This window comes from Hippichthys cyanospilos, chromosome 1 (assembly GCF_059441005.1).
Source record: "Hippichthys cyanospilos isolate Australia breed blue-spotted pipefish chromosome 1, RoL_Hcya_1.0, whole genome shotgun sequence".
Lineage (NCBI taxonomy): Eukaryota > Metazoa > Chordata > Actinopteri > Syngnathiformes > Syngnathidae > Hippichthys > Hippichthys cyanospilos.
This window is the reverse complement of record NC_142369.1, coordinates 6,741,175-6,753,132: the sequence shown is the minus strand read 5'-3', so window position 1 is coordinate 6,753,132 and position 11,958 is coordinate 6,741,175. Positions and strand designations below refer to the sequence as shown.

The 11,958-nt window shown below is 38.6% G+C and overlaps 1 protein-coding gene across 3 annotated transcripts in view; it reads left to right on the top strand.

Annotated features, from left to right (window-relative positions):
* The first annotated feature begins 559 nt into the window (after window positions 1-559).
* The window catches only part of ank2b (ankyrin 2b, neuronal), a 43,904-nt gene continuing 32,505 nt past the window's right edge, over window positions 560-11,958 (top strand). For 2 of the 3 annotated variants that reach the window (XM_088408590.1, XM_088408564.1), the window contains exon 1: window positions 6,715-7,039. In XM_088408590.1, coding sequence (XP_088264716.1) covers window positions 6,911-7,039 — 129 coding nt within the window. In that variant the 5' untranslated portion in view covers window positions 6,715-6,910. Of the gene's footprint in view, window positions 686-6,714; window positions 7,040-11,958 lie in introns of those variants that run through there. The other variant, XM_088408598.1, reaches the window with a different exon arrangement.

Genomic DNA, 11,958 nt, shown 5'->3' with positions numbered 1-11,958 from the left:
CATTGGTCATTTCTATTAATCGACATTTCATTGGCCAATCAGACGTTTTAAGACATTACAAGGGCTGTATGCCTTCTACCAATTAAAAAAAACAAAAACACTATTGCTTTGGAATCGATCAACAAGGTAAGACATTTTTACATTTCATATACAGTATATATATATATAAATATATATTTATATATATATATATATATATAATTATATGAAATGTATAAAAAAATATTAATTTACTTCTGTATATTTTTTTTAGGTCCACGGCGTCTGCCGGTATGGCCCCAGTGCGTTTGCATTTCTTGTTTTGCTACTGGGGCGAGGTTTCCAGATAAACACTGGTGACATCTGCTGCCATGGCAACACCATTGTGTTCCCTCCTCCAAACCTCCCCCCTCGGCCACCTCCCTCCGTGTTCACCCCCCTTCCACTCCACCTTCTGCTTGCGCGCTTTGTCCACGCCGTCTTTGCAGCCAAACTGGACTTTTGACACTAGACGAGTGTGTTTTGCCGAATGGGCAAAAGGGGTGCGGCTTGTTGTGGATGTAAAGAAAACAAGCGGAAAAAAAAAACATTTTTTCCCCCCTTCCTTTGGTAGGGGGGCTCAGAAATGAGTGAGGACTACCACTACAGACTGGACCCCAGCGATCGCCTCAATGGTTTGGGACAGCGGAGGAAGAGACCCAAGAAGGTAATTGAACCCGCCTCGAATGTCAATTTTGGGGAGATCTCCCGGGCACGCTTTTCATTGTTGTGCGCACCTCTTGGTCGCTTCGGCCAGTAGTAGTAGGAGGCGCCTCTCACATGACAGGGTGGGTCCCCATTTCCCTCTTTGTGTTGCCTGCCTCTAGATTTCATCCGTGTAGCGCAAGGGATGCTTTAGGAGTAAAAAAAAACACACAACAACAACAACAACAAAAAACACCACGCATGTTGTAATTGTAATCTATTGTTGTGTATTTGAATCCAGAGCTAGATCAAACTAATTATGATTTGATTGGGGGTTAAGAGTGTAAATGATTTAACAGTTCCTCTGGGGCCTGATCGAATATGATCGACGCTGAGGCTAGGTTGCTGTTTTGTAAATATACGCTAATGATTTTGACGGGAAGGGTTAAATACATTTAAAACATTTATGGTTGAGGTAGAAGGTTTCGAGATATCATGATGAAGAGGGTTAACATTAATGAGTGTGATGGTTTGAATTCGTCTTTGTCAATCATCACCCGAGTTAGCATGAGATTAATCGGTTATGGTAGGTAGGGGAGATGACGTTTTCTTTGGGAGTGACCAGGATGGATAGGGTCAGGAATGAATATATCAGAGGAACATCACATGAGCTGAAAAGCCAAAAGGAGAAGAAAAAGATGTTGGTTAGTCTTGAATTGATTAATTTGACGAATGGCCTCGTTTATTAGGTTTTGACAGCTAATTAAAGTGATAGCTTCCCTTTTTTTTTTCCTATAATTTTTTTTGTGACATCATAACTGCTACGACTATAGGCTGTGACATAATCTCAGTTGCTAATATCTGGAGCAATGTTGCTAACTGAAACAGCAGCATGTAAACCGACATTCACTTAGTTCAGTTGTATTTAACTTTTAAGGGCAACACATTTGAATTTCATCATTTATAACTATTCACATATGTTTATTTAAGCAACTAACTATAGTTTTTGTAAGTGATAATTTGTAGATTTTTTAGTTGATTAATCAATTAATCAAATAAACGTTTTAATTTCCACCCGTTTAATTATGAAGTAGTAGGACATTATTTTAATTAGATTGTGCAATAACATAAAATAAAACAAAGATTCAGTTACCGCTTTGAAACTAGTAAAAAAAAAATTCATTTTTTTCCCACATATAAACACCAATTTTTGCAAACAGTTTCATTTTGTTCAGAAATAGGAGAATTTAGTGAGAGGCTAACATTCAGAGGATTTGGAAAATTTTTAATTGATAAAGATGAATAATTTTTCCAAAAATGGACATCGAATAATTTGATAATCGATTATTTATCAATCAATCACAGCTCTATTTATTCATTGATGAAGTTTCAAGTCAAGTTCAAGTTTTGCGTTTGTCTTTCTTTTTTTTTTCATTTTACTGCTCAGTAGTTTTATTTCACTGGAAGTGAGATGCATTAGTCCATTGGCATTGTCATTTGAATATTTTAAATGAAAAATAGAAACATAACTTTTTCTGTTTACACGCTTTACATTCACTCGTATATTACTCTTTACAAGTGGGGTTTAAAATATTCTTTTAAAATGAAATTGTTAATGTATTGAGATGAGATACTTTATTAGGAAATGTTTGACTAAAAATTGGATTATTTCGAATTTTACTTAAATTTTTTTCTTTTGACTAGACTGTAAGATTTATAAGTAATAATCGTTAGATATTTAAATGAATTTTCAGCAGATTTTTGGCGCCCCCTAGAGTCCATGACACCCTCAGCATTGGCCTACCTGGCCTAACGGGTGAGCCGGCCCTGATTCTGATGAATATTCCATTTTTTGACTGTGAACTAAAAAGCAAAACCCACCCGCTTATATCTAGCTCAGAGGGCGGCCATTTTGTCACTTGCTGTCGAATGAAAATGATACCACAGTTGCTCAGCTCACCTGTTTTGTGTGATTGCTTGTTCCCTGAGCGACTATGATGTCATTTTCAGTCGGCCGCAAGTGGCAAAATGGCCGCCCCCTGAGATGGATAAAAACAAGTGGATTTTGCTGAATAATTCATATTCCACAAGCGCAATATTCAATCGCAATGTGTTCAGAGTAGTGGAGGTTATGAAGATTTTCTGGGGTGGTTGACTTCACATAAATCAGCAGTCTCCAACCTTTCGAGTGACAATTTTGTTGCACGTAAACTTTCAAACTTGCCAATAACGCCAATTTAATGGGGGCTAAATAATTAGGGGGGCTCGAGGGCGCACTGGTTAGCACGTTCGCCTCACGGTTAAGGGACCTGAGTTCGAATTCTGCTGGCTTTGGGCTTCTTGTGTGAAGTTTCCATGTTCTCCCCGTGCCCACGTGGGTTCTCTGTGGGTACTCCGGCTTCCTCCCACACTATAAAAACATGTATGGCAGGTGTGTTGGACTTTCTAAATCACAGGTGCCAAACTCAAGGCCCGGGGGCCAAATCCGGCTCGCCATATCATTTTATCTGGCCCCCGAAATGCTGATTTGAATTCAAGTTTCTGGTTAAAATACCAAAAATTGCAAGTTGTCGTCAACTTTTAAACATTTTGGGGGAAAAAAACATGCATTTTATTGTCCTAATCTCTCTTTGGAACAGTTTTTACCGGCCTCTGATTTCAAATTTAGAAGTGTGACGAGCACACCTAAAATTTCTTTGATTTCACAGTCATACCGGACCTCTGACGGAGACTATAACTAAAATGTGTCCCACAATAAAAAAATGAGTTTGACACCCCTATATTAAATTGCCCTTAGGTGTGATTGGGTGGATGGTGAGTAGTTGTTTGTCTCTGTGTGGCCTGCAATTGGCTGGCACCCAGTTCATGTTGTCGCCGCCTACTGCCCAAAGTCAGCTGAGATAGACACCAGCAACCCTACGACCCTTGTGAGGATAAGCGGCTATAAATAAATAATTACTTCGGGTGCTTCCCATGCGGCCCGTTATCATTTGATCCATGGACCGCTACTGGCCCGCGGACCGGTGGTTGGGGACCCCTCCCCTAAACGATCTTGCGTTCATTCCACTGTACAAGCTATGGCTGATCTACTGCAAGACAATACCACATTAATCGTAGCTATATGTCACCTTGATCTCTTTATTGAATCTACCTGTTTCTAGGTCAGTAGAAAATGCCTGTAGCCACCTAATCCCCTCTAAGAAGACACACAAGCTTCGGTTTGTTCGTGTCCATATGTGTGTTTGTGTGCAAGTTAGCCCTACGGTGTTAATACCGCTAATCCACGCAGTCAGCAGGACTGTCCCGCGCTTAAGCTTCTTCTCCCTTTTTCACATCTTACACACGTTTGCGCTCAGATGACGCGCGATTTTTCCTTATTGGCTTGGATATTCCCGGGAACAAACCCACATTTGATTGTTGGTGGTTTTTTTATATAATTTTGACCTCCATTGGGAGGACCAGTGATCGCAGACATGGTGGTTGGCGAATCAGGCCAGGTGAGAAAATGTTTATTTGTGTTGCACCATTTAATTGCTGGATACATCTAACCTTAAAAATTAGGTTTAAAATTAGATTTAATGAAAAAGATTAAGCGTGTCAAGTTAAAGTCACGAAATAAAAGCTGGATGATGAAAAGAAGAAATAGTTTTTCCCATTTATGAAAAAGCAAAAAATTAACATTTACTATAGTTTTTTTTTTTTAAGTCAGCTTTCCATGCGAAGGCCAGTTTTCCGAAGTTTCTTCTAAAGGAACAAAGAAGTCAAACGCTGCTTCAAAAACTCCCCAGGGAGCTGAAATTTCACCCAGATGGTGATAACATGTCAAAGTTCAACTTCCAGGAGTGTGCCATTGCTTGGCTAAAATACTACGAAAATGATGTGGAAGAATATGGCCCAAAATGGTCAAATTATACACAAGTTTGAGCCTAAATGTATCTGGACAGCTGATAGAGAACTCAAATGTCTTGAACCGTTTGTGTGCAATTTCAGAAAGAATCTAAATCAGATGTGAACTCAATTTGACTTTCAGTAAACTTCTGAATTCACATGTTCAACTTTTCAGTGTTTCTGCACAATGTGTTGTTCTGTAAGGAGATGAACGGCAAAATTTATGAAAGAACTTATGGCAGAGCCTGTCCCATATAGAATGTTCTCAGATGAAAGTGAGTTTAGATACTAGACCAGGGGTAAGCAAACCTTTTGTCAAATTTTAGAAGATTGTGTCACAAGGGGCTGGACAATGCAGGATATCGAGAAAACGTGCTTTAATTTCAATAGAAAATGACCAAAAACATGACAACATTCAAGTCCCATTTATTTAACTATCTATTGAAATGACCCTAATAATTGAAAATTACAAATATATTTATGTTAAATGATTGCGTTTCCTGGTATTATTGGGAACTCAACCGAGTGGCAGTTTTTAGACCGAGAACGTCACGTTTGTAAATCTGGTTGTATGACGTCACTATACGATTCTCTTCTGAAATGTAATGCTAAAATTCAGACTCTAGATGGTGCCATTGTTTATAAAAATGTTATTATTTTCTATCCCACGGTAAGGACATCTGGGTTCTAATCTCTTTTGAAACATTTATTTCTTGGCGCCAATGCCCTGTTCTGGATTTCATCTCACATTCAGGAAAAAAATGTAACGTTACTGAAAGATTCAAAGTGTAGCCCGCCTCTCTTTATGGGGTTGTTTTGTTCCATCTTTAGCACGGCATTAAATTGGAAGTTATCGTGGTTTTTCATAGTAAAGTTTTTAAATTTCTTGTTTTCAATGTATAATATCAAAGTATTTTGTTTATCAGTTTTTCGATTCTTCCTGAAATTGCACCCAAACCTTTCAATTCATTTTAGTTCTCGGTCAGCTTTCCAGATACATTTAGGCTCAACCCTTGAGTATAATTTGACCATTTTGGGTCATCCATCATTCTTCCACATCATTCCCATAGTGTTTTCTGAAGTGCAACCATCAATTTTTAAATTTAGAAATAGTGTTCCCTTGCTACATCATCGTTCGATTATTGTGGCTTCACTCTATCCCAGATTTTCTTTTATGACTATAGGTTGTTTTATTGCAGGTTTATTCATGATTTTTCTTGCAGTTTTTCTTCCATTTTCTACGTCAAAGCAGTCAAAAAATAACGATTTTGTTTCAAATAAAATGGCACACAGGGCAACACAGCTAATTTACTTGCTGAGTGCAAATCAATGAAATAAATGAAGCCTACTTAGGGCCAAGCACATAATATACTTTTTAGTAAAGGTTTATCACTTAGCAGTCAAAATGTCATTTTCAGTGATTTCAAACTGAATTTCTTCCAATTTTTTTTCCAATAGTTTACAAAATGGCTCTCAATTAACAGCTAGCGCTGTATATATTAGGAATCAGGTGAGATACTATATGACATTTCACACTGGTAAATAATATATAAGGGTGAAAAAGCAGAGGCTTTTGCCATGCAAACATGTGGGAAACATCAACCCCTGGTGGTAGGATGACAAAGTGCTTGATTTGACACAGCGTAGCCATCTTTTTAAATGTTAATATCGCCAAGGATCAGCTTTATTAATCGCAGCCAGTATTGTAATTCGATTGATTGTGCAGCCCTACCTCCATGTATTATATATCATTTTAAATTAGGTGGACAATTAGAATAACAGACCGTCTCAATTTTCATTTTTGGAGACATAATCCTGATTTTGTGAAAACTCATCACGTTTATTCTTAGCAAAAAAAAAAAAAAAAAGTCATTTACTGCGGGTATTTTTGAGAACATAACACCTGCGGTAAACAGTGCATCATATGTTTTCAATATTTGCCAGCTCACAGTTCACCCCCTGCGTTCGTTGCAAAATGGTACCTCCCGTGTGTGGCCCATTGCAGATGCTCTCTCCCTACCCCCCCTCCTCCTCCTCTCGCATATTTTCCTCACATCCTCCCCCACCAACCGATCCAGCGTAATCCCGCCGCCTCTCCCGCTCTATCGTGCACGACACGAGAAGTGTCGGCACATGGAATCGGGAGGGATTCCGAGAGCCTTCGCGCCCGTGTTTGTCGCTCCATAGGGCGGAGCCCCGGCCGCCCCCCCAGCATCTTACCCCTTCCCGGCTCCATCACTTTGCCCAACCTGCGCACGGTGGAAGTGGCTTCCCTTTGCGGCCCGGCGGGAGGACTCGCGCTAGTTGTCAGGTGTATTCCTTTTTTTTGTTTGAGCGCGGAAGCGGTTAGCGGGCAGCCATGGCGCACGCCGCCGCCCACATTAAAAAGGCCAGGTCTGAGATGGATCCACCTGCGGACCTGAAGGCTCTGGAAAAAGCCAAGGAGAGAAGGCGGCGCTCCCGAGAGCAGGCGGAACGAAAGCGCAAGGTACTCGGGAGTCATCCCTTGTCATTCAGCCCCCGTTTGTCGGGCGGTGGTCACCCCATCGTACGTCCTGTCGTCCGCGCCTCGGCATCATCCACGCCGTCGAGACGATCGTTCCCTTTATTGCGCCAGAACATTTTTTCCCCCCTCTCAAACTCAAAATGACCTCAGAAATGTCATGCAAGTTTTGTTTGACATTCTCAGGTGCTAGAGGCCAAACTCTGCCTCTAATAGTGACAACCTATAAATGACTCCGCCCCCTACTCATTTTGGTAATTGCCCTTAACAGTGGTTCTTAAATGGTACATAAAATTTGATAGAAACCATACAAGTTATATTATTTAGTACTTATGCTGTATTTCGTCAATTATTTCATTGGTACATCAAAGGGAAACCTTTCAAAGCAGACAGGGAGCTGAAATTTCACCCAGATGGTGGCAACAAGTCACCATGGCACATCTACATAGTTATCACACTAGCAGAGTATGCCATCCCTTGGCTAAAATACCGTGAGAATGATGTGGAAGAAAATGTCCAAAAAATGGTCAAAATACTGCACAAAGGTTAAATCTGCATTATCAACAACCATAATTTGCTCAGGCTGGTGGCAGAAGGTTGACGTTGGTGTTGATTGCATCACTTCTGTTTCATGCCGCGATTGTGTCGCTTTGTTGTCCCAAAAGCCAACAAAGAAAGATCCCTTACCAGGTTATAAACTAAGTCCTGCTTTAGAAAGGAATAAAAAGCCAGAGGAGCCAAGCACCAGTCAGAACGGTTTGGTCTGAGAGGTCTCTCTCATTGAAAACGGACAGATTTTAACAGGGTCTGCTAAGTTACTGTTTTTAAAAGCTGTGACAGGACTAGAACATTTCTTTTCAAACTAAGAGCACATGAATTGGAACATTACCAAATTGTGTTATTGTGACTCCTCAGTTTTATCCGACTGCATATTGTCGTTAATAACATCATTTTCCAGTAGTTGATCTTATTTTCTGGAGTTGCTGAATAAAATGCGAGAAATACCACTACAAATGCAGTTCCAATATTTGATAAATCAGACAATATTAGTCAATACTTGGCTGAAAAATCATTACACAGCCAACCCAAGCTAAATTTAGCTCCTCCCCAACACACGGAGATCTTTGTATCACATGAACATACTTCTTTGACAACAATAACTGATTTTCTATCCTCTGTAAGCATTCATTATGATTCCAAACAGTATGCATCTTTATCAAAAACTGTTGTTTTCAAATTCACCCTTCACGGTGGACTGACAAGGGCCCAAAAAAAAGCCTGACATTTATATCACCTGTCTTTAATCTGATTATCAACAGTGAATAAAATGACCTGTGACGCTTTCACCCCTTTGGCTGCTGTGACCTGACTTGATTGAATTTTTCAATCCGTCAGCTCCTGTCAAGTAACACAATTTGGCATTTGTTGGTATGCCTTAATTCATTGCCACTGTGAAAACCCTCAAAATAATCCTGTGGGCGTTTGCTGTACCTCCACAGATTTGTTAACTACTAAAAAAAAAATGTTTGCATATTGGCAGCGGCAGGCTGTGTATTTTGTACCACCGCTATCGCGCCGTCGCAACTGAAAGAATCGCAACTATAAAAAATGTCTACTTTTTCTGCAAATGTCCACCTTGCAAACTGATTTAAATAAGCCAATTCAATGCATACCTTTGCTTGTCTAACTTCGAGGTTTTCAATTTCTTTTGTAATGTGAAATCATTTTTCAGTCAACTTACCCCTAACCAGCACAAAGCATTTTTGCTTTGATGAAAAAAAAAGCAACTCCACAAGCTACATAGTGTAACATTGCTTTTTTTCCCCCACATTGTGTCCCTAAAGACAATGTGTATCCATAGAAAACACAACAAAACAAAGTCATGCAAGGTTTTGCAGAGGTGTCAATTTAACACAATTTAAAGGCAAGCTGCCTCATTTTCCAATTAATTTGCTCTTCATTTGAAAAGAAAAATGCAGTTCCTGTCTTAACATCAAAAGGCATTAAATCAACTCTGGTGGCATTATGTTACAAATTATGGAAATTCCTTTGATTTTTTTTTCTTGTAATACATAAAAGAATCAATGGGGGAAAAAATACTAGGGAGCTGAAATTTTCAGCAGATGATTAAAACATGTAAAATCTCAAAATGGAACTAATCTGCCGTTTCCAAGTGATTGCATCTTGACATGCCAGATTTTGTGTACAAAAATAATCATTGTCCAAGTTTTGGACCAAATAAGACCAATATAATTACAATTTTTGAAATGCTTTTTAATTGGATTTATGACATTGATTTTCCTGCCATTTTTGCAACATTCCGCTGTGCGGTGGTCAAAATATGTCAGCAAAGAGAAAATTCTTTTTTGACTTGTTTCACCTCATGACAGTAGGTGGTGGTAGAGACCAATTAATGGCTATGTCTTAAAGTGTCATCATCACTTCACAGGCCACAAAGACAGACAGTATCATTTTTCTTTTTTTTGTGGGTGTTAATAAATTTAACCCACATGTATGGATAGAACTGATGCCGCTGAACAAACTGAGTGGTTGAAGGAAGAAAAGTATTCATAAACAACTTTAATTATTACGTCGTTAAAAGAATTTACAAAATTAGGAAAAAAAAAACGTAACGTGCATAATTTGCAAAGTGTGCGCACAAGGGTTAAATTTGCAGATATCTGCGGAAACTATGTTAAACTCCCGAACACCCCCGTTTTGAGAAGCACGGCTGAAAGAGTTTTAACTGACCAATCATCTTGCTTGTAGAGTTATTGTCAAACGAATTTGAAATCGATTACTGAAACAGCGCCATTACATACCTGCCATGAGCAAATTACATTTATATTGTAACAAATAGAGGCTAAAATCTGATTGGACAAAAAAAAAAAAAAATGATAGTACATGAACTGGAAGCAGTGCAACCCAAAGAAAATGCAACAAATTGAAAAGGCAAAATCGTGAAAAACTTTTGTTTTGGTCCTTGACGGCTCAATCTTGAGCCCCGCGCGACCTTCAACCCCCCACCCGAGCAGCATTTTGCTGTTTTGCTGGCAAAGCCCACGCTCTTATCTGTTTTCCTGTTCTAATCCCTGCCTGCTGCTGGCCGCTTGGATCATACAATTTACGCGGAAACATTTCTGATTTTAATCTCGGATACCACCTTTCACCTCATTCAATCAACAGCTTTCTCATGTTTTGGCGTCACAAGGTTGAAGTTAGAATACTGTACGTATGAGTCCATCCATTCATTTCCTATATGATGCGTAGGGTGGGGGCAGTAGAGGATATGTGCTCGGTCGATCCAGATGTCAGAGACGGATACCCACGGATCAGGGTGTTTATCAGTACCACAACCAATACCACGGAAAAAAAACAAAAATCAACCCGTACCATAAGATATTTCCTCTTACCTAATGCTTGTTGAGAAAAAGTATTCCAGTTGCTTCAAGTTAGGGTTCGGAAATGTTATCAGCGTCTATGCATACGTTTAAAGTATGTGTTTAAAAACAAAAAAAGCACTGTCATTGCCCCTAAGAACAAAAGTGTATTAAAATCAGTGATGTTATGTTATGAATTATTGACCTATCAAAGGCCTTAATGCAATTATCTCAATTATTCCACCTTAAAACCTTTTATGGGAGAAAAATACATATTTTGTAATTGTTCCTTGAAAAAAATGATTGCTTTGCATAAAACATACAATAATGACAAATTTTATGTCTAAATGATATTGAAAAAAAATTGTTTTATAACTAAAAAATCTGTTTTTTATTTATTATAATTTAAATTATTATTATTATTAATAATAATATTATTAATATTAATATATTTTGTTATAAAAATATACTATAATTCCATAATTTGTTGAAACATTTTTATAATGCATTATATATCATTTATGGTCCCTAGGCGTTATAGTGGGTGTTTTTTTTTTTTTTTAAACCTGTCATTACTTCAAAAATAAAAATGAATTCAAATCAGTGAATTATTGATTTACCAAAGGCCCCCATATGTTAATCTCATTTTGAAACTTTTTTTGGGGGGGGAATCATATTTTATGTTTTTGCCTTGGAATTTTTGTTTTGTTTTGACAGAAACAGCATAAAATGTTTCATAGTATAATAGTTTTATATTTATACAGTAGTTAGATCGCAAGTTATGGAAAGGATCATTGATGGAGTAAACAAAAAATATTGTTGTATACATTTTCAATTTGGAGTTTGGGAACATTTTTCAATCATGAATGAAATGCCTTGAATGGTTTGAACATGTTGACTATTCTGAATGTGCCATTGAAACGACTGCTAACTATTTATTAGGGAATTTATTACCAGTACATTTTTTGCAGCGTTACAGGAAAGATTCTCCAACTGTTCACATCTTTTGAGCATGCAGTACTCCATGGTGGTGGACTAGGATTGGCCAAATCCTGGATTAGAGTTTTCATAATCTGGCTGTTGTGGCACTACGGGACGCAGCAGCTCAAAAGAGATTCCACTACTGCTATTGCTATGACGACTAAAAAAAGGGAGGGAACATTTACTAGCTATTCTTGGATAATACAGCCATTGTGCTTTTTGGGAATGAACTCCGGAATGAAAAGATGAAAGTCTCCTCTGATAGGGTGGGCGTGTCTTTACTCTTGCATAAGCGGTACAGGGGCAGGATGAGAAATAAACATTGTTACATCTTCACTTTACGACGTGGACTCGGAAGTCTTTCGTCCCCTCTTTACGTCATTTTTTTTCACCTTATGACATTAAAAAAAAAACCCAACAAGTTATTTTCTCAAACATGGCGGTCAGTCTGCGTGTGTGACCGTGCTCATATGTCACTACAATGTTGGTCTGCTATTGGTCGGGTTCTTGACCCCCTAAGTGGCTGGTCTGCTATTGGTCGGC